This window comes from Neolamprologus brichardi, chromosome 20 (genome assembly GCF_056152115.1).
Source record: "Neolamprologus brichardi isolate AB-2024 chromosome 20, ASM5615211v1, whole genome shotgun sequence".
Taxonomy (NCBI): Eukaryota; Metazoa; Chordata; class Actinopteri; order Cichliformes; family Cichlidae; genus Neolamprologus; species Neolamprologus brichardi.
Genome location: NC_142123.1, coordinates 24,202,514 through 24,224,126, shown reverse-complemented (window position 1 = coordinate 24,224,126; position 21,613 = coordinate 24,202,514). Strand labels below are relative to the sequence as shown.

The window sequence follows — 21,613 nt, the reverse complement described above, 5'->3', positions numbered from 1 at the left end:
GGGCCCGTGGTGCCTTCACGTTCCCCACGTAAGCGCGCTCCAGGTTTCAGGAAATGCAGGCAGAGATGCTAAATCACCACGTATGGTGATGCATTAAAGACTTACTGTTATTTTAAATGATTGGCGTGTTTGAAAATTATACTGTCTACCAAAATAGCAGCTGGTGACTAGTTACACTCCCGGAAGCCAGCAGGGGGTGTGACCAGATTTTTTTTTAAGTCAAAGTAGGCCAAAGAACATGTTTCTGTGGACAATTTGACAAATGGTTGCAGAAAACTTTCACACAGTCATTGTGTGGGGCACGTTGTGAGGTTATCTGACAAAATAAATAGGTACAAATTATGCAGGATAGGGATTGGATGCATATTTCTAACTTCTTGAGGGCATAAGTGGAAGCAACAGTATGCTTTATGGTTTGATGATGATTTTTGTACACTTTTGTTTAGCAGTAAGTGTTAAAGCTATCATCTTCGAGTTTCAATACGGATGCATACCATGTCAACCTACTCTCTCAATATGTGTATGCAGTTTCAAACTGAGCTGGATACTTACTTTTGAGTAATGTAATCATATACAATCGATTATATTCAATCTCTTTCAAGCATTCAACTCTGTCTTAATCATGCTTGGAACTCAGAGTCACAGGGGGATTTTTTTTATTGTTATGTGCCTAACATTATATTTAAAGAAATCCAAATTATTGAGATGCTGTGGGACCCCAAGTAAAAAGCATCTCATTCTGCATTTGCATCTTTAACATATGAAACAATCTGCTGAGTTAAAACCTCTGTACACCTTCAAATGACTGCTAGTCACAGATACAGCAGACACATTTCCTATATGCTGACCTAAATTGTCTCCTATAACTGCACTTACTGTTTGGTGTCCACTATTTTATGTAAACACCAGTAAATTTACATTATGAATATTGTTTAAATTACAGTTATTTAAAAAAAATTAAATAAATTCCTCTTTTCAAACTGTAGTTGAGGATATGTAAATGTAAAAAGCTTTAATATGCTTTAATATGGTGATGATATGTTATCATATATGTTATTATATGAATTAATTCATAAGATGATTTATTAAGTAAACAATCCACTATATAAAGGAGTAATGGTGTGGTAAGGACAAATATGTTTTAAATACATTTCTTACTTAAATCAAGTTTGTCGGAGAGACCGGAAGTTAAATTTGGTAAACGATGGTATAATCTGAAAAAGGTCAACTAGAGGTAAAGTCGCTTGCCAGGTAGTAAGTCTTTTGATTCTATATTTAATGTTAAGAATATATTATTATAATATATTATAATATAATTTCTTCTAATTTCAGAGGGATAATTTTGTGTCAGAGGTTAGCAAACATGTTAACACATGGTCGCTTAAATTTGTGACAGCTAACCGTCGACAATTCATTTTAACCTTCATTGATTTTTATTTTTTAATTTTGTTTTTATCGGGGGTGTTATCCGTCTAAAGAAGCAAGTCCCTATATATATATACACAATTCTAATCGTTTTTTGTTCACATCCAGGCGCCGTGTGTTTAACACTAACGTGTTTAGACTGTTAGCTAACTTCCCAACAATTTAAACAGAATTCCACGTTCATTTTATCTCCTTGCATCATGGCACCAGAGGGCAGTATGAGACAGACCGGAGAGAACTGCACGGAGCCGTTCGAGTACAACGTGTGTACACAAAATAAAATGTTTAGTTCAGGTCATTTTCTCTAATTTGGGTGAAATTTCTAAACGGCGATGTGTTTCATCAGCGCCCGGCTAGCTCAGTCGGTAGAGCATGAGACTCTTAATCTCAGGGTCGTGGGTTCGAGCCCCACGTTGGGCGGAAGTCTTTTTTTTTTCTTCTGTGTGCTTCACTTCCCTAAATCACAAGAACACAGGCCTCCATTGTGCTTACACGGAAATCAGAGAAAAGTTGATCCGCCGCGAGTCTGCTCTGCTTTATAACTAATCAAAAATTACTTGGCCATAGTTTGTGGAAGTCTTTGTTTTCCCTTTAAATTCATCACCCTATTTTACAATGTTTGAAATGTAAATTAGCCTTGCTTGGAGGAGGAAAATGGTGCTGAAAAAAGCCCCCAAAGTGGTTAAAGGAAGTTCAAAAAAGATCAATGAGGTGTAATTTTTAGTGCTTGTGATACTGATAAGCAACATATGGCAATATTTATATATCAGGACATATTTTATGTTTAATTTAATGAAGTCCTATGCATTGAACACATTTTTCTAGTATTCAAATACTGCTTTGAATTCTACATTAGAGTATATAAAAATAGACTTTTCATCACATCAAATTAAAGCCTTACAAATGACCCAAGAGCAGACTCAACAAATGAGATAAAGCAAAAAGGAACGTGCATGTGTTCCTCAGAATGAATTGTTATATTGTATTGCCTAATAATCTATATATTTTACTCTTTATCTGGTCATAGTTGGGTCTGCTGAAAGTCAGACGGGACCACATCTGGTAAATGATCAAGCTTATCACTCGTACACAGTATTTTTGCATATGGTTTGTTTAACTGCCCATTATTCATATATACATAATAAAAAGTAGGGGTTAGCTTCTTTAGGATTAAATACAAGTATATCATTTCTTATGTTGTTCTGTTTTTTGATGGCTGAAATGTCCGAATAGAAGAACAGCTTTAGCCTCTCTTTTCTTTGGAATAAGCCAAGAGGGAGGAGTTTAAACAAAGGCCCTTTCCACATAAAAAATGGAAGCTTGTGCAGAGAAGCCATGGTGTCCTGCTCTCAACACTACATGCTGCCGTTTCTGCTTCTAAAACCTTCAACTAAGACGGTTGTTTCCTGATTCTGCTGTTGGAAGCTACAAAGCATTGTTCCATGGGTTTGTATGTCAGAAATCCTCGCAGTAATCACAATATTTTGTGGTTTTAAGACCTAGCTCTGTGCTTATTTTTCTTCCCCTGTCTCTGACTCTCACAGTGCTGCCCCTGCCTGCACTGAACAAAGATAATTACTCAGGAAACATTTCGGCCAATCAGGCGCGGCCTTGCATCTTGCTCGTGAGGAAAGCGACCAGTCAGGATCTGGCTAACATCACCGGGGCCTGATCGCCTTGCCTGAAGAGCGGAGCCTTCCCCGACTGAGGGCTGAGAGTGTCCTCCATGTTTTATAAGTGTTGACATAACAGTGTGTCAGGCAGCCATGCATCCACAGAGGTAAGCTCTGTCTTTTTTATCTCAGACTTCTGATAACAACATGGCTTCCTTCTTCGTGTTGTGCTGACTGTTGGTTTCTAATGATGAATGCGCACACCTTAAAGTCAGTTTAGTGTGCAGGAGGAGGAGGAGCTGGGGTGGATTGGAGGCCTCGTAAGGCCTCTGTGCTCCACAGTGCTGAGGGTGGGAGGGTGGGGGTTGGCTAACGACTCTCACCCTTGTTCTCTCTCTATGTCTCAGGGTCACATGAGTGCCCCAGACAACCAGCCTGCCATACAGGAGGCAGAGTGGACCATGAAAAATCCTTTTATTTTTTTTAGAATGCAAAAGAGAGTTGGATTTTAAAATGGCACACACATCTCCTTTCTGTTGTGGGAGTGTTTGTGTTTTTTTTAGAATGGCAGAGGAAGAATGGGGGATGGGCAGTGGAGGAAAGGGTGTATTATGTACTGTTTCTAAGTGGATTGGCTCTGTGGTGTTTTCTTGTGTCATGCCAGGATGGGGACTACATGCAAAGGGCAACAGAAGTGCATGCTAGGAGGGCAGAGTGCGCAGGGCATCACGTCACTGTAACATTTTTATGTACACATATGTGAAAAATATCTAGAACATGAAAACTGTAGCACAGTGTATACACATTTAGGAAAGCTGCACTAAGACTGGGTTTTCTACAGTCCATAATAGTCAGAGGCCACATTACAAACACTTTGTGACAGGGTAATCCCCTTCCACTTTTTCTAGTGTAATCTTTATAAACTGGTTGCCTCTATTTACACTCATAGGCCTGGAGTTTATTGCCCCTGGCTTCTGCAATTCCACAGTGCTGTTGTGAAACTGCTTCCTACGCTCTCAGCCAGGCAGTAGCCATTTTGTGCTGCCGTCTTCACAGATCAGACGGCATAAGCAAATATAACACACTACTCGTGGAAATAACATAAGACAGACCTATTTTTAAACGTTTCAAGTCAAATCAGTTTAATGTGAATAGCACATTTCAAACGGAGTCAAGCAGAATGCTTTACATAAGTATCAACTGCATTTGAACAGCTGGTAAAAGTGTCGTTAAGAAGGATTGGTCCTTCAAATAACCTGTCATGCTGTCCACATCATAGTCGGTACGTTGTGTTTTGTCATGTTGCACCATTTTAGCAGTCTCAGCTGTGCCGGGGAAACAAAGAATGATTTCTTTTTCTTGTGGCCTGACGCAAGGCTTTTTTTTTTCATGTAGGCAACATTCAGAAGAGAGTAAGGTTATAATCAGGAAATTACTCGTAGTTTAAAAGATTGCTATCTGTGAAACCAAAACCAAAACCTTTACTACGCCACAATGCCTGATTGAGAATTTATGTTAAAATGTGTAATTATTACATTTTAGATGGATATATGTGGGGCAAAGCTCTGGGCCTCTTTCTGTAGCATTGCAGGCTATAGAGAGGGTGACAGAGGTTGAATAGCACAGACACGGAGTTGTGCATGACAGCCACAAGGCTTTTTTTAAAACATTAAAGGGGAAAAAAAGCCCCCTGGTTTTGGCTGTCATAATCACAAATTATCAAACAGAACCGAAGGAAAATAAATCGTCTGAGGCAGAGGGAAATCTCTGCATTGCAGCAAAAGCGCTTTTTAAGAGGAAGAGGGGAGCCTGCATACTGTGATCTGTGTGGCATAACACAGCCGACCAATAAAGTTCCACCCTGTTGGCCCTCCAGCCAATTGCAGCTGCAGTTGAGGTTAAAGATTGACAATCCGAGGGAGAGCAGCAGGGAGAGCAAGGCCTTCTGGAAAATTCCACAGCCATCTTTGATTCACCCTTTACAGCCTTTTATAAGATCCAGGTCATTTTTTTTTCTTTCGTACAGAATACGCTGTGTATACTAGCAGTATACTGATTAAGTGCTGGGAGTTGTGCTAGATCAGGCACCTTAATTTACTTAAAGTCATTGTTTAATGAAATGCTTTTATTTCCCAGGAAAAGCAAAAGCTAATCCTATTCATTTCTTCAGTTGTCTGCATGTGTTTGTTGCTCTCATGAAAGCCGGTTGTTTCTTGTCGTATTGCTAAATCAAATAATCTCTCTAGGGTTTTGTGTAGCAGACCGTGTAGGATACCTTTTCTTTTTCGCAGATGTTTTCAGTGGCATCTCTAATATGTTGCAATATAATGAGTGCAGTATGGTGTTCGCATTCAGTTGCATTTCTGGATTTCCAGACGGAGCCAGATATTTATCTGTTTAATGTGTGAAAATTGTTTATTGTTTTTACATGTAGAGAAGCTTTTCCATACAGCTTTGCCAGGACCTGACTGTGGTTTTAGAGTGGTGGTCTGTGTTTCTTAAAAATGAAATCTAATTATTCCATGACAGCAGTATTCACACAGAAGGAGGGAAGCCAAGATTGAATACAGGGAACAAAAAAAAAAAAACCCCAACACACACAGATGAGAGCTTCTGACTTTGCTGGATTTTCCTGTGTCTCCCTCCCTGTGTTTCGCCTCTGTCTCTGTCATTGGCCGTGAGGCTTTGCCCCGACATAGACCATGTTTTTTCGTAATGTTGGACTGTAATCTCCACAGATCTCTCTGGTCCTCCTGCATGGATGTGCCAGTGCCCGAGTCTCAGCCTTGGAGTGGGGGATGGGGGAGAGGGGGGAGGGGAGCAAGCTGTGGCCTCCATTTTCTGTGACGAGAGAACCCTGCTCGTCTCTCACAGGAGTGGAATCTAAAGACATTGATTCAGTGTTGTTTCCTTTTTGTCCGTCAGGTACTTCAGTACTTACTGAGTGGGAATACTGTGTTTTCTTGCACCTGACTATTATGGAATATATCTCAGAACCTGCTAAGGATTTATTTGTTTAAATCTTCTTATTTGATGGATCATAGCTCCTAATCTGAGAATGCACTTTGGATCTTCATACTTTTTTCTTTTTCCTTTTAACTTCTGCTAATCCTGTTTTCTTTGTAGTTGCATAAATGTCTTGCCATTGGTGTTGAGAATGTGTATTATAGGGTTGTTTGGCAGCTCAGGGCTGCTTGGTGATGGCGAATGTTCTTTTATAGGGCTGTGGCACACGTAGCAGAGTGAACTGGCTAACGGTTTCTTATTTTCATGTGGGCCTCATTTGTTCACTCAGTCCGGAACAGGAAGGCCCCGGAGGGGTTGGGGTGTGTGTGACTGAGGCTGTGTATGTGCATTTGAAACTGCAGGCTAGATGATACTAGATACCCAAATGCCATGAGAAACTCTGCTCAACCCATGTTTGTCACTTTTTCAGACAATGCAAGCTATGCTTGTATTCTCTCGAGTTTCAGATAAACCATCGGTGACTTGAATGTTTTTAGGAACTGCTGGTGATTGTGAGCCACAGTGTATTTTCTTTTGCCACAGTGACAGACTTTAATCTTAAACCCGTTTGTCGATACATCGTGGTTTACTTGGTGTTATGAGCAAACGTTTATGAGTAAGCGTAACATCCAGATGAACAGAATCGACTTTTTTGGATAACTGAGCGTGCATCAAGACGTTACAAGCATAGGTTTACTAGCCATTATGCTCATATGTAATCGCTTTTGTTTTATTGATCAAACTCGTAGGGTTTGCATTTTGAACCCTCCTTGCCTCTCAGTGAGCTGACATTTGTTTTAACTTTTTTATGGAATGTCTCTTTAAGGATGGAGGAGGGGACATGCAGAGCATTCCTTTAGTTTCAGAACTGAAAAAAAAAAAAAAGATTATCCCACAAATGTGGTTGACCTTTGAGTTCTACCCCGAAAACCACTCATCCTAGCGGGAAACCAGAGCTGTAGCCAAAGCTATGATCTGGTCAAGTGTGTGACCTGTCAGGGGTCTGTGGGTGGGTTTTCTTCTCTAGGCTTTTCAATAAAGGCTACATCCTTGGAACTAGGCCCTCTGTGGCTCTCACAAAGGAGGAGCCAAACACTCAAAGACCTTCATTTATTGCCAGACCCCCTTTATTCCTGTCTTTTTTTTTCTTTTTTCTTTTTGCCTCAGAGGAAGTGGGGTGCTACGCAAGAGCAAAGGGAAATCAGTCGTTTCCAGTGCTACATACAGTATGTGTGTTGCATTTTTAGGTTTTGGATTTATTTATTAATTTAAAAAAGTCTTTGCCACTTTATAAACAAAGACATAAAATAGTGCCAGAAATGACAGAAGATTTAATGTGGCCATAATTAAGATCTAGGCCAGAAATGTGTGAAGTTTATTAGATATATCTCTTCCTACTGGTATCTAACAATGGGCCCAAATCCTTCAGGGGTATTCTGTTGTTACTGAAGGGGCTTGAGAGGTACTGTTATTTGTCATGGGGGGCTGTCCCTTCAGTGGTATGTACCAACTCTCTGTGGATTTTTCTTTTTTTTTTTTTGTTGCTACAGATCTATAGCTCTATACACTGTATGTCAAAGAAAGCACTGTGTGAATATTGTGACCTAGTAGGACTAAAATGCTATGACTGCAATGTAAGGACAGAGGTGCAGGGTAATTACAGCTAAATGGCCCTACGTGTTGTTGCAAATCTCAGCTTGTGCTTAGCGGAGATCAGCGTTACCATGGTGATATTTATCATCCTTTCTCTTGGAGCATAATGAACATTTGCAGACTCCATTGTAGATGATAATATGGAAAGTATTTTAATTTCATGAAACAAAGTGGGAGATGTTGTAAAATCAAATGAAAACAACAACAATGGAAATCAGCAGAGTCCCTGTTGACAGATCCTCTGGGACCCGGGTGCCTTAGGTGGTGTTCCACTTGTTTACTGCTATGCTGATGTGGTTTCTGAACACCCTTTCTGACTTTGTGTTTGCGTCTCTTTCTGTGTTTCTGTGTGCTCCTGTTCGGTGCTCTGCAGTCTGGCTGAGGAGGAGATAAAGACAGAGTCTGATGTGGTAGAGGGAATGGATGCATCTGTGCGATCCAAAGGTAAGTCTCTAAGGCCGAGGACCTCACATTAGGAGCCAAGCATCCAACACAGCTCAGTTACAGAGAAGGTAGAGGTTATTTACTGTATGTTTTGAGGAGAAGAGTCTTAATACGTTTTGCTGGTCTCTTAGGATTGCAAAGATGATCCATTTTTCCTGCCTGCTGAATCTACACGGGGTGTAGTTAGTTCCGAGGAAGCCCTCTAGCCATTTATTATGATGAAATAGTAATTTGACGTGTATAAGTGTTGTCTTCAGTAACTGCTTTTCAGACTACTGTGATTGCTGTGTTAGATGGTTAAAAATAATAGTGCTGAACACTGAATCTACTGTACTGCTCGCTTGAAAATTAATAACTTCAAAATACTGTTCCTCCCTCGGTTTCTCAAGGGAAGACGTGTGGGTCGATGACAGTGATGTATCATAGTTTTATAGTTTTGTTTTGTTTTTGGTTTTTTTTGTCCTCTTTTCCACTTTTCGGTAATTATTTTTCTTAAGCTTATGTAATGTGTTGGCTGTAAATACATTGAACATTACAAGCTTGACTCCTATTGTGTGATGACACGATTATCTTTATGTATTCAGTCCCTGATCCACCAGGGTCAGCAGAAAGATCAGTGGCACCACAGAAACGAAAGGTGTCGAGTCCCACCCATTCCTCCAATGGGCACTCTCCCTCAGACACCTCCCCCAGCCCTCTTAAGAAGAAGAAGAAGCCAGGGGCCTTGAATTGTAACAACAAAGACCAGGTAAGGGCTATTGTAAGTGCAAGTTCATTTTGAAATCAGGTGTGTTCTCAAAGGCTATTTCTTTATCCAATTTCAATAATGGGCCATATACTTTCATAGAATGTTAAGGCCAGGGTTGTGCCTGAAAAGAACCATTTCATATGATGTGCTATCTGACCACATCAGAAATCAGATATGTTTATGGTCAGTCTAACCGCTGTATAAACACAGCCATAATAAAGTGTATTTTCAGGGTCTTGAATGGGAAGCGTTTAGTGTTATTTATTTTTTGCCTCATGCTTCCACAACTAATGTGTACAATATATGAAAAAAAAAATTGCACTGCATACAGTTGGCAGATTATACCTTCCACTTCTGGAAGTCTGCTAGGATCTGTTCGAGTCTGAGTGACGTGAATTTCATCAACAGACAGTTAGTGGGAGGATTGATGCAGATGTCCGTGTACTTGTGTTACAAAGCACCAAGTACATAGGCTTCCCAGGCAACACAGTCCAAGTGGACGTTAAAGATGTATAACAGGATTGACTAGTTGGCTTTCAGGTCTTCAGCTGTCTGTGTAAATGCCAGGCTTTAGCCAGTTGTTGGTTTTGAACATGAAGGGTGAGACTGAGACCTCCTTGTCCATCATCAAAGGAGATGAACTAGGGGGAGGGGGTATCTGAGGGTATTCAACAAGAATATGTTACCAGATGTACTGGTGCTATAGTCCAAAGTCAGAATTGTCAAATAGACAACTCAAGTTGGTTTTGCAGCTCGGAAAGTCAGAGCAGCCCCACCAACAGTGACTTAACAATCCAAGGTGGCAGCTGTGAGTGTAAACCGTAGTAAAACTTCAGAGTTTTTTTTAAACTATACTGCCACTGTTTTGTATTTGTGATTCGCCAAATAAGGTAAAGCAGCAGTATTTATTATTAAACTGCAGAAATCAAGCATTGCTAACTTGATGCATAAATGGCTTTGCCTTCCTAACAAGCAAAACAAAGCCTGTTTTCCTTGTTTTTCCAACTTTACTGGAATGGTAGTGAGCTTTGACTTTTTTGACTAGCGTTGAGTTTCAAGGTATACAGAACCCAGCAATAGTCTAATCTAAATGCCATATACTGCCTGTGAGAACACACTGATTTTGATCATAATCTCTTGAATACTGGCCATTTTTAAAGTAGACCCACCATACAGGAATGTGAGCTGCCACAATTCACATGGATATATTATTTTGGAAACAAGTCGTTTAATGCAACGTTAGTCACCAATGGTCATTAACATTGACATTTAGTACCAAATAGGATAGATTGATATGGTTTTTATTGTTTGCTTGGTGGATAATGTAGTGTTGTGTGATTCCTTTTAGTCCTGTGTTGATCTTACATGATATTGAAAGCTAATTTAGCCCCTGTTGTATAATTTGACAGGTATCTGATGTGAGCATAGTTATGTCTTCGTGGCACTGTTGGAATACATGCTTTGGCTCTCTGGGAAAGGTCAAATAAGCAGCAGCTGGATTTTAACACCACCAAGACTTGAATTTGGGCAAAGAAAGACTCTTTTGAGCCATCTATCAACTTGTATTCATGTAGTAACATGTTAACACTAAGATACCATTTACCAGAGAGCCACATCATGCAATGTTTACTCTTTAGGTTTAAGGTGAGCCATGTCTCAGCTTGCACTGTAGAACCTGTTTGGTTAGTATTGATTTCATTTGAAGCCTTTACATGACTAGATGTTCAGACTATTAACTGATTTTCTTAAAACAATTTTGTGTTGGATTGATTGTCTTTATTACCTTCTATGCTGCTTACCCTGCTTATCCCAGCTTGTTTCTGTTGCACTGCACCTTTTTGTGTTCCTGCGTGTTTTTTGAAACCTGCCCCCTTGTTTCTCTTGCCTGCATTTCAGTCAGAGCTAAGACATGGTCCCTTTTACTATATGAAGCAGCCAGCACTCACCACAGACCCTGTTGATGTTGTACCGCAGGACGGCAGGAACGACTTCTACTGCTGGCTGTGCCACCGCGAGGGCCAGGTGCTCTGCTGTGAGCTCTGCCCCAGGGTGTACCACGCCAAGTGCCTCAAACTACCAGCTGAGCCCGAGGGCGACTGGTTCTGTCCAGAGTGTGAGGTATCTTGCTGTAGTCATGTGCATTTATGTGGGCGTACACAAGTAATTGTGGAACTGTGTGCCATGAACAGCAGAAACTACCTTTCAAACTCATAGCTCATGCTTCTGTGAGCATAAGAGACGACATTAAAAGATTAAAGTTCAGATCTACTTATTCACTTCTTCGTGTATTTGTTACACAATTCTTCAATTTGGGATACACTAACTGAATCACAAAAAAGTGATTTAAACTTTACGCAGTTTTAGATATGAATAGTATCTCTTTAGTTTACCAATTATTGTCTTGTTTTTTATTATTATTTTGTTGCAGAAAATTACAGTCGCTGAATGCATTGAAACCCAGAGCAAGGCGATGACAATGCTGACAATAGACCAGCTCTCCTATTTACTCAAATTTGCACTCCAAAAGATTAAACAGCCTGGGGTAAGGGGTTTCTTCAAGTCTTTGTATGCCCAGTTGCGTGTTGCAGATTCAACCAAAGATTCTGGAAACATCCATGAGGAAAGTGTAATTCATGTGTGCTTATTTCCTGTTTGTGTAATCTGAGCAGACTGAGCCCTTTCAGAAGCCTGTATCTCTGGAACAACATCCAGATTATGCAGAGTACATCTTCCACCCCATGGACTTATGTACTTTAGAGAAGGTACTCGTATATAGATTTTTTTTTTCTGGAGACGTATTAACAACAAAAAAAAAACAAAAACAAAACTAGAATTAGAATTAGAATGAACCATGATGTAAATATGCATATAAAATGCTGGCAAAAGTGCAGCTGCTTGACTGATATTATTATTTTCACTGTACTATAGAATGTAAAGAAGAAGATGTATGGCTGTACTGAAGCTTTTCTTGCTGATGTGAAATGGATATTGCACAACTGCATCATCTATAATGGAGGTAGGCAACTTTGATGTACGTCATTACTCCCTTTACTGTCGTAAGAATATATAAATTAAGCTTGTGCGCCGTTTCCAGGCAATCACAAATTAACAGCAACTGCGAAAGTCATTGTCAGGATCTGTGAACATGAGGTAAAGCAACTTTAATTACTTGGTGACATTTTTGTAAATGTGTCTTATTTATGGACTTGCATCATCTTCATTTAATACTTTTTTTTTTTTCTTTTTTAGATGAATGAGATTGAGGTGTGTCCAGAGTGCTACCTGTCCGCATGCCAAAAAAGGGACAACTGGTTTTGTGAGCCATGTGTAGGTCTTTACATTAATTTAAATCCATAAAAGTAACAGACTTTTTTTAAAATTATTTTTGTTATACGTTTTAGCTTGGATATCAGCTTTGTGAAGCACAGTATTTTAGTGTTTGGCTCTATCCAACAGAGTCAACCCCACCCCCTGGTTTGGGCTAAGCTCAAGGGCTTTCCATTCTGGCCAGCAAAAGCACTTCGTGAAAAGGATGGGCAAGTAGATGCACGCTTCTTCGGGCAGCACGACAGGTGAGATGAACCTTTTGGGCACTATAGAGGAAACTCTCCTTGTTTTAGAGGTTTAGAAAAGACCTGAGTCGCTGCATCTCCACTGGATATTAAATGTATTAAAACATTATTTTGTTCTGTTGTTGCATTTCCACATAGGGCCTGGGTTCCCATCAACAACTGCTACCTCATGTCCAAAGAGATCCCTTTCTCTGTAAAGAAAACAAAGAGCATTTTCAATAGTGCCATGCAAGAGATGGAGGTCTATGTGGAAAACATTCGCAAGAAGTTTGGAGTCTTCAACTACGCACCCTTCCGCACTCCGTACACCCCCAACAACCAGCTACAAATGCTGGTGGACCCTTCCAACCCCGGTGCTGGTACAGTGAAAACAGAGAAACCAGATAAACTTCGCTTCAACTTTGATATAACCGCTTCTCCTAAGATGGTCCTCAGCAAGAGTAGCACACCCAGTAGTATGAATCGGCGGGTCTCAATGACAGACATGCCTCGGTCTCCCATGAGTACAAACTCTTCGGTTCACACAGGGTCTGATGGAGAGCAAGATGTGGAAAAGGGCAACAGAAATCCTGCACTCCATTACAGCACTGGAGAGGAATCAATGGACTGTACTGGTAAGTCTTCTCCACTCTGGTTGCATTAACTGTGATTTTAACTTATTTTATTCACCATTATAAGCTTTTTTCTTTCTTTTTTTTTTTTGTTGCTTTTTTTAAAAAAAAAAAACAACTTTTTATTACAGCATCTCCTGTTTCAGGGAAGATGGGTCCTGCAGGTAGCGTGTCAGGTAGTCCAAAGCCCTTTAACCCTGGACTGGTGCCAAAGCAGGAGAGGACTGCAGGGACAGGTGGCATCCTCAATCTCAACCTGGGTCAGTAACAAAAAGCAAAGAGAGACTGCATTTGTGTTCTCACAAAGGCTAATAATCAAAAAGTACTTAATAATTAATGAATTTGTGATTAAACAAACATTTACATGTTCATTTCAGATCGAGTCAAGGCTGAAATGGATCTCAAAGAGCTGAGTGAGACTGTTCAACAACAGCAGCAACAACAAGGAGTCCCTGCGCCCCCTTCTACTCCAAAGAGACCCATCAGGAGCTTGGACAAGACTATTGAAAGCTGCAAGGCACAGCTTGGTACATACAAAACCAGTTTGTGACATGACTTGCTGCAGAACTCTATTCTTGTACTGTACAAGTCCTTTGAACTTGCCAATGTAATGATTAATAACAAATCTAGGAAATTTAAGTTGTGGATTATTTCTCAAGACTAATTTGAATTCGGCAATTTTACAAATGCATCACGGCAGTTCTGACTCTCTAATCAGTGGCGGTCATGAGTCTGTGTGACTGCTGCTGACTAGGGTTTATTAAGCTATTACCAGAGAAAGGGTTCATTATTTCTTTGTATTTGCTTCTGACAGAAAGACATTAACACAATGTCCATTTCTTAATATAGGTATTGATGAGATATCTGAAGATGCGTATAAAGATGTGGATCACAGTGACTCTGAGGACTCTGAGAAATCAGATTCAAGTGACAGCGAGTATCTCAGTGATGAGGAACACAAGCCAAAAAGCTCAGCTCAGGAGGACAAGGACAAAATGGAGAGAAAAAGGTCTAAAGCAAGCACTGATGGAGAGAATAAGGAAGGAGCTGTGGCAACGGGGGATAAAGCCACCCCGGAACCCCCACTCAAAGAGAAGCAGGGTAGCAATGGCCCAGATAGAGACCTCAAGGACAAGCCCAGAACACCCCAGTCTCAACCCCTTGCTGACAAACCCAAAGCCCCAGAGGATGTCAAAGCAGCTGCTAATACATCAGCAGCTGAGCAGGACTCTGATTCTGAAAGAGAGCTTGTGATTGACTTAGGGGATGAACATGGAGGTCGTGACTCAAAGAGGGCAAAAAGAGAGCTGGGATCTTCCACTGCCAAAGCTGCCAAAGAGTCTAATGTTGCTAAGCTGGAAGGTGAGGCTTGTTTTTGTTTTGTTTTTTTGTTTTTTCGGGGGGGAGGGGGAAGGGGGGGGGGGGGGGTTATACGAAACATCAGTGTCAGGTATGGGGAATTGCACAAGTTAAGGCATGATGTGAAAGACCATGAAAACCTTCAGATTAAACTGTGCAGTGTTTCTCTGCTAGGTGGAAGACTGTAGGTGACGTAAGGGTAGTCATGAGCTTATTGATTGAGTTGATGCACAAACAGGGTCTACATTGAAGAATCGTCGCAATCTTAGCTGCGATTATCACAGGAGTCGACCTCTAAAGTCTACAAAACAACATCTGGATAAGCTGGAATTGTTTTGGAAAGAAGGGCTGTGGGCAGAGGAAGTTAAGTTTGAGTGTTTTGGCCACAATGACAAGCAGGAGGGCGGGGGTGGGGGGCGGAAATATAAAACTGTGGCTTTGTTTGCCAGTCAGTGGCAGAGAAACATTACTAAATGGAGAGGACAGTATATTCCAGTAATTATCATAAAGCTTTGCTTTCAAATGCCATGCATTCAGACAAAAGACAAAGTGACTGGGTTCTATGTCTACATAGTGATCTCAATCATACTTTGAAATGCTCTATGGGTAATAAAGTAACAATTTTTTTTTAAAAGTAAGACTGCAATGATTCTTTTCACATTCTTTTTCTTTTAATAGAAATGCGACTAAATTGTCAAAGGGCGTTATTAGGTGCTACCTTTGCTGAAGCATTTCTACATGTCCTAATTAATCTTTAGTCTTAAATCATCATCGGAGAAAGGCTGAATATCAATTTCAGTCTTCTAAAGTCTAAATAAATATAATCTTATATACGCTATAAAATGTTAAATCTGTTTAATGTGGCTGATTTTGAAATGCAGAACGCCTCACCCATAAGACTTTTTTTACTGCTTAGGCAAACTGCCTTCATCTGCTGCATCAGTAGCATCAGCACGTGATGTTACATCCAGCATGAAAGACTCGTCGCAGCCTTCCGTCACATCGGCGCTCAACCTCGTTTCCTCTGCCGCTTCTGCTCAGCCCAGTGCCACGACCACCACCAGTGGATCCACCACTACACCTTCTCCTGTCTCCACTTCTTCACCAGTGACTACAGCTGTAAAGAAACAGCGTCCCCTACTGCCTAAAGAGACTGCTCAAGCTGTGCAGCGGGCTGTAGTTTGGAATCCAACAAAGTTTCAAACGTCTTCTCAGAAGTGGCATATGCAGAAGATGCAGAGGCAACAGCAACAGGATGGAGAGCAGTCGGCTGTGCAGACGCGCAGCCCACAACAGCAGAACTCTTCTTCAAGCACTCGCTATCAGACCAGACAAGCAGCCAAGGGTATATACACCATTACAATTAGTCATGTCCACGTTAGTCACCATAACAAAATAAAAAGTGGACTTGAAGTTTTATAATTTCCCTTTAATTTTTTGTTGTCATCATCATCCTCTGCAGGGCAACAAAAAGACCCACCTCTGAGTGCATCCTCATCAACATCTGCCCAGGTCACATCTGGTAGCTCTTCTTTTATGTCTGGTGACTTGCAGATCCCCACAGTCTCAGCTGATGTAGCTGCAGATATAGCTAAATACACAAACAAAGTAAGTTGGAGGCTTTCCCTAAAAATTAAAATTCTACTCTATTAACTTTGTTTGCAAAGGTTATAACTGAGTATTTCAACAGTAATGTCACATTTTTACCAATACTTTGCAGATTATGGACACAATAAAGGGGACGATGACCGAAATCTACAATGATCTTTCCAAAAGCACATCGGGAAACACGATTGCAGAGGTAAAGATTGTCCGTCAAAGCAACACTTTCTGTGGTAATAGTACGTCAGTATTTATAATCACAGTGTATTTTTACCACAGATTCGACGGTTAAGGATAGAGATCGAGAAGCTCCAGTGGCTCCATCAGCAAGAGTTGTCAGAGATGAAGCACAATCTGGGTAAGATACCCATTTACCTCTGTCACTCCTCAGAGCTTATTTGATCTTCAACCCGCCTTTTCCTCGCCATCAAATTTTAAACAGGTGTCGACATGGTATACAAGTTTCACGTTTTTTTAAATGTTGTCTTTTAAATGCAGAACTAACAATGGCAGAGATGAGGCAGAGTTTGGAGCAGGAAAGAGAACGATTGGTGGCTGAGGTGAAAAAGCAAATGGAGTTAGAAAAGCAGCAAGCGGTGGACGAGACCAAAAAGAAACAGTGGTGTGCTAACTGTCGGAAGGAGGCCATCTTCTATTGCTGCTGGAACACCAGTTACTGTGATTACCCCTGCCAGCAAGCCCATTGGCCAGAGCACATGAAGTCCTGCACACAATCGGGTAAGACAAAACATACCTGGGATGGATGGATGGATGTAATTGTATTTATTTTTTTAAAGAGTTAAACTATTAGTAAAACTAAGCTAAAAGTGACTATGGTGACGCCTTCTATATTTACCTGTCAGTCGGTCATTTGTTGGTCATATAATCACTGCATCACACTTTTTAGAAGGAATAAAGTTGCCCACTGAATAAACAGACCTATAAATGACACAAGATTAAGAAATTAGTTAGAAGAAGCAGGGTACAGATGGTTAGGAGCTTTATTACAACAGACTTGTCGTCAGTGTTTTGTTTAGTTAATGTAAGTGCTCTTCAGTTTCAGTGGGATATTCTTTTTCTTTTGTATTCTTACATTGTATTCCTATTTGGTAATTTTAATGTGATGTTAGATTTAAATTCAACATGAAATCGTCTCCAATTTTGTCCATTTTTCTTCCCCACTTTTATTTGGTAGCTCAGCCCCCTAAGGTACAGTGCAAATGTGAAATCATAAACACAAATGTGTTACATCATTCATGAGAATTGTAGACATTTTTTCCCTTCTTACCTAACCAGTGGTTTAAGAAACAAACTGTGCAAAGATGATTTAGACAACCTGTATATATTCTCTTCTTAAATTATTATTATTATTTATTTAACATAAACAGCCACAGCGCAGCAGGAGCCGGAGGCAGACCCCAACTCAGAGCCGTCAGTCAAACCATCAGGCCACTCTCCCGCCACGCAGACCGTGCCTTCAGGCTCAGGATCAATATCGGACAAAAGCAACTCTCCCACATATATGGACAAAAGCAAGGACAGTGCTGGTGTTACTGTGACCTAACTGCTACACTATGGGCACATTTTGGGAGGTCACTGTGGGACTCTTTGGTTCAGATGTGGTGCCGGAAGGCCCACACCTCTGTGACAAATCGCTTTTTCCCATTCCCTTATGTACACCTAGTTTTTGGTTCAAATGTCATTCTCAGTTTCCTCATCTACGTTCAGGTGGTTTCACCTTGTGAAAGCTGTCCGTCTTGAGAAATAAATGTGAGTCAATATGTTTTCATACTGTAGTTATGTTCCAGCTCTCTCACCACTTTCTCATCTCTGAGCAAGATTGTATGAATCCACATAAAACTTTTGTCTTTATCACTTCCATTGCTGCTCCTTCAGGGTTGTTTTATTTTGCCGACTGTTCTCCATATTGTGAGACAAAACATTTGAAACAGCCATCAACATTTATCATGGTGCCATCAGAGATCTTTTGACTGATGCAAGTTTTATCTTTGGTATAAACCACCGCTTCATGCCAACTAAGGTGTTTGGGGTTTTTTGTTGTTTTTGTTTTGTTTTTTTAATTTAGCAATGCAAGTTTAAAAATGGTTTCAGCCATGTCCTCTTCATGTCAGTGGTGGCATTTCTGTCTCCTACCAGTTTTGTATTGTAGTTTTATGTTGTATAGGACTACAGAAAGAGATCCAATTTATGAAAATGAACTAAAAATTTAAACTGTACAAAGTTTTTGTAAGAAGATACCTGAACAATATTTATAGTGTTATATGTTTTTATAGTATGTTTGTTGGAATTACATTTCTATGTGTTTAAAAAAACAAAACAAAAAAAAGTTATTGGAAAGTATATTACTTTATATGAATGTCAGCTCTAAGCAAAGCCAGTTTGACCAGATATCCAAAGTAAATCCTGGTCAGACTGCTGCTAAGAACTGGGTAGACATTAATAGAAACTGCATTTTGGCTGGATATTACTGCCTGTGAGCATGTCTGTTTTGAGCTTGTGTCTCGTTCTTGTTTACATATTGTATATAAAATAAATGGATCCGTGAAGAGGGAAAAAAAAATAAAAAATTTGTCAGTTTGGTGCATGAGTTGTTTTGAGTGTGATGTGAGAAAGATTTTTTTTGGGGGGGGGGCACCAGGGAATTATTTGTTTTATTCATTCCCAGTTCAGCCCCATTTACCAGCACAACCAGTTTGAGGTGGCTTTGGATTTAGAAGTCTGCATGACTTTAAATCTACTTTTTCCACAATTAGTAGTTTGTTAGTAATATTATAGTACATATTACTCTGACTGCAACAGTGAAACTGCAAGAAGTAGATAAATAACTGGGGTCAATCTAAGGAGCTTGGAAAGAAAAGCATTTCCTTTTTTTCTTTTTTTTCTTTTTTTTTTTGCCTGTCCCATTTGGTTCTTTAGCCGTCAGAATTGTTGTCTGAAGACCAACAAGGATACCCAATGGATTTATTTTGCCAAATGGATCATCATGGCATTGCCGTATTGGTCCATTTGATCGACCTTTGTTTTTATTATTTATTTTATTTTCAGTTGTTACAGACGGGACAGACATGAGTGAGGGATAGGAAAGGGAGAAAGAAAGAGGAAGGAAAAGGAAAAACAGAAGGGGATAGGGACAGTGAGAAAGGGGGAAAAAAATATCTCCTGGATCACCTGTTGAGAGAAAAAGAATAGAAAACAAGCAAAAAAAAACCAAAGCAACATACTAAACACAACACCATCGCATTAATCTAGCTAAGTGTAAACCGCAGTAAATACTGAATGTTGTTGTGCAGCAAGCAGGACAGACAGCGCACAATGTGCTTTGAAGTAGCAGCCAAGAAAGGTGTGATTTAAGTCTACGAACAGTGAACACCCGTGTGCACACCTGTGTGGATCGGCGCGCTTGTATTCAAATGGTTTCCCCATGTAATGGTCTGCAAGAGGATGTAGAGAGCCATAGCCCTGTCCCCCAGGGCATGAAGCAGGCATGGAGGAGATCCAGGCCCCAGACATCCAGAGGCCCCAGAGTGCGAGAGCCCAAGGAGGACCACTGGAGGGGCATCCGTGCCACTCTCATGGGAAGGGCTGAGGATCCCCAGATGAGGGGTCACCCAGTAGCCACCGGGCAGAGGCTAGAGGGGGCTGCACCGGCGTGCCTGCCGACTCCGCCGGCAGCCAGCTGTGCCAGAGTAAACCGAGCCGCAGGCCCAGAGGCTGGAGGCCCGAGGGCCCCCCGCGCCCCGGAAGAGGCCTGACCAAGCAACAGGCGCCAGGCCCCGCCAAGTAGCCACCGGGAGTGAGCTGATACATACCTGAGCGCCCAGCCCTGGACACCAAGAACCACCAACGCACCGACCCCTGAGGGCATCAGTCACCGGCAGGAAGTGTGGTGAGGGGAGATAGGCCTCCACACTTTGGAGGGCCTGGGAGTTCCCAGAGAGGTGGAGTCTAAGACCGACCTGACATATAGACACAGACAAACAGGCACACACAGACACAGACATGCATTCCCACCCTCATGCACACATATACAAACACTCAGCACTCACCCAACGTAGGGATAGACATAAATGGACACGTACACACAATCACACTCCCCAAACATACTCTATACCCTGGGTCCAGGTACCCTCGCCCCCAGAGGGGGAAACGGCACCCAGACCCAAGAGATGTTACCCTTCCCTCCGGGGTGGAGGCAAGCAGACCGTCCCAGGCTCCGCAGCAGCAGGGAGGCCAATCGGACAGCCAACATCTCCTCCCAGCCCCCCCGCCCCGATGGCTAGTAGAGAACGGGAGTGTGTTAAGACCCCATACCTCCCTCCTCCCGCTCATGTGTAGCGTTGCTGCGTGTTGCTCTAAAGTGCATTTAAAACAAGGGAGAGCATGGTGCTGCTGCCAGAGAGCAGCAGGTGTTAGCACGGCCCCTCCCGAGAACCCTCAATGTCTACATGGATTTAAAATTGAGAGGTGGGCACCGGCGCCAGAGGTAGGTTTAAATACACAGACCGTCTACTGGACGCCGTTAACGTGCCCACCCTCAAGGCCCTATATATATATATGTGTGTTTTATGAGAGTGTAAGTAATGTGGATGTCTAAGTTGTGAGATAAAATTGAGGCAGAGGTGGCCAGAAGAGGACGGGGGGGGGGTGTGTGTGTGTGTGTCTCCCCTGCACCCTGGTGACACACCCGCACCCCAAGGCCCTACCTGTGTGGGTGGGTGTGGTGGAGCGGGAAGAGGGAGGTAGCCGGGGATGGGGAGGAAAAGAAGGGAGGGGAGGATGCCCCTCCCGAGGGCCAGCTCCCCCGCTGACCCCAGTAGGCACCCCCGTCCTCTGGTACCCACCAAGGCAAGGGAGCCCAGGCCCATCCAGACCGGGGCCTACGGCAGCAGCACCGCCAAGCCCCACAGGACCCGGGGCAGCCCACCCTACCCCACCGCAGAGGAAACTGTACCCACCCCAACATTCAGTCATCTCCCAGACTACACAAGACAACAGACACCCAGGTTAAGTTTATTCAAACTAGGGTCAATCATCCAAAGCAATGGACAGTGCCGCAAGAGAGAGAGGTTAAGAGAATGCAGGCAAGGTGGAGGGGGTCCTTTGAAGTATAGTTTGAAGAGGGTGGCACTGATATAAGGAGACAGAGCAGAAATGCCAAGATATTCACTGGGAGTGAACAAAATTAGGAATGAGTACATCACAGGGACAGCAGTGGTTGAGCCCTTTGGTGACAAAATTAGAGACAAGGCTGAAAAAAATGCTAAAATCAACACAAAAAAACCTCGAAACATATTTCAAACACATTCACTTTAGAAATTAATAGAAACCAAACTGATAAAAAAAACAACATAAAACTCGTAATGGAAAACTAAAATAACAAAAGCATCAAACATATTTGACGTTATTTATTTTAGCACAGTAGACCTTAGTGTTGGACATCCTCTTCTAACCCATAAAGATTGAAAATGTGACGTCATTCAGAGGTAAAACTGCTAAGGATTCTGGGAACGAGTGGCAAGCGGTACTAGCGCACGCAGGCTTTCACATGAAAACAGTCAG

The 21,613-nt window shown here is 41.7% G+C and overlaps 1 protein-coding gene and 1 non-coding gene across 8 annotated transcripts; both read left to right on the top strand.

The window, feature by feature from the left end:
- The first annotated feature begins 1,194 nt into the window (after positions 1-1,194).
- Positions 1,195-18,636, top strand: LOC102788346 (MYND-type zinc finger-containing chromatin reader ZMYND8-like). Of its 7 annotated transcripts, none has more exons than XM_035910154.2 (23): positions 1,195-1,251; positions 2,453-2,487; positions 2,659-2,871; positions 2,970-3,205; positions 8,071-8,141; positions 8,726-8,889; positions 10,864-11,007; positions 11,318-11,431; positions 11,559-11,651; positions 11,818-11,905; positions 11,984-12,039; positions 12,139-12,216; positions 12,346-12,461; positions 12,600-13,075; positions 13,204-13,332; positions 13,450-13,599; positions 13,922-14,434; positions 15,348-15,776; positions 15,894-16,039; positions 16,152-16,232; positions 16,313-16,391; positions 16,532-16,771; positions 17,422-18,636. In XM_035910154.2, exons 4-23 carry the CDS (start codon positions 3,192-3,194, stop codon positions 17,595-17,597), a joined length of 3,357 nt encoding a protein of 1,118 aa, XP_035766047.1. In that variant the 5' UTR covers positions 1,195-1,251; positions 2,453-2,487; positions 2,659-2,871; positions 2,970-3,191; the 3' UTR covers positions 17,598-18,636. The 7 variants fall into 7 exon arrangements, with proteins under 7 accessions (XP_035766047.1, XP_035766045.1, XP_035766044.1 ...); XM_035910152.2 differs by having other exon boundaries at positions 10,786-11,007; positions 13,219-13,332; XM_035910151.2 differs by having other exon boundaries at positions 10,786-11,007.
- trnak-cuu (transfer RNA lysine (anticodon CUU)) lies at positions 1,773-1,845 on the top strand. Its single transcript has one exon. It is a non-coding gene; the product is annotated as a tRNA-Lys (tRNA).
- Positions 18,637-21,613: the final 2,977 nt, after the last annotated feature.

What these genes read in the sequence shown, in the direction of transcription:
- LOC102788346 (XM_035910151.2), top strand. An exon ending in TTCTTCGGGCAGCACGACAG is followed by an intron (nt 12,462 to 12,599) that starts GTGAGATGAACC and finishes ATTTCCACATAG; the next exon opens with GGCCTGGGTTCCCATCAACA. An exon ending in GACCAGACAAGCAGCCAAGG is followed by an intron (nt 15,777 to 15,893) that starts GTATATACACCA and finishes CATCCTCTGCAG; the next exon opens with GGCAACAAAAAGACCCACCT.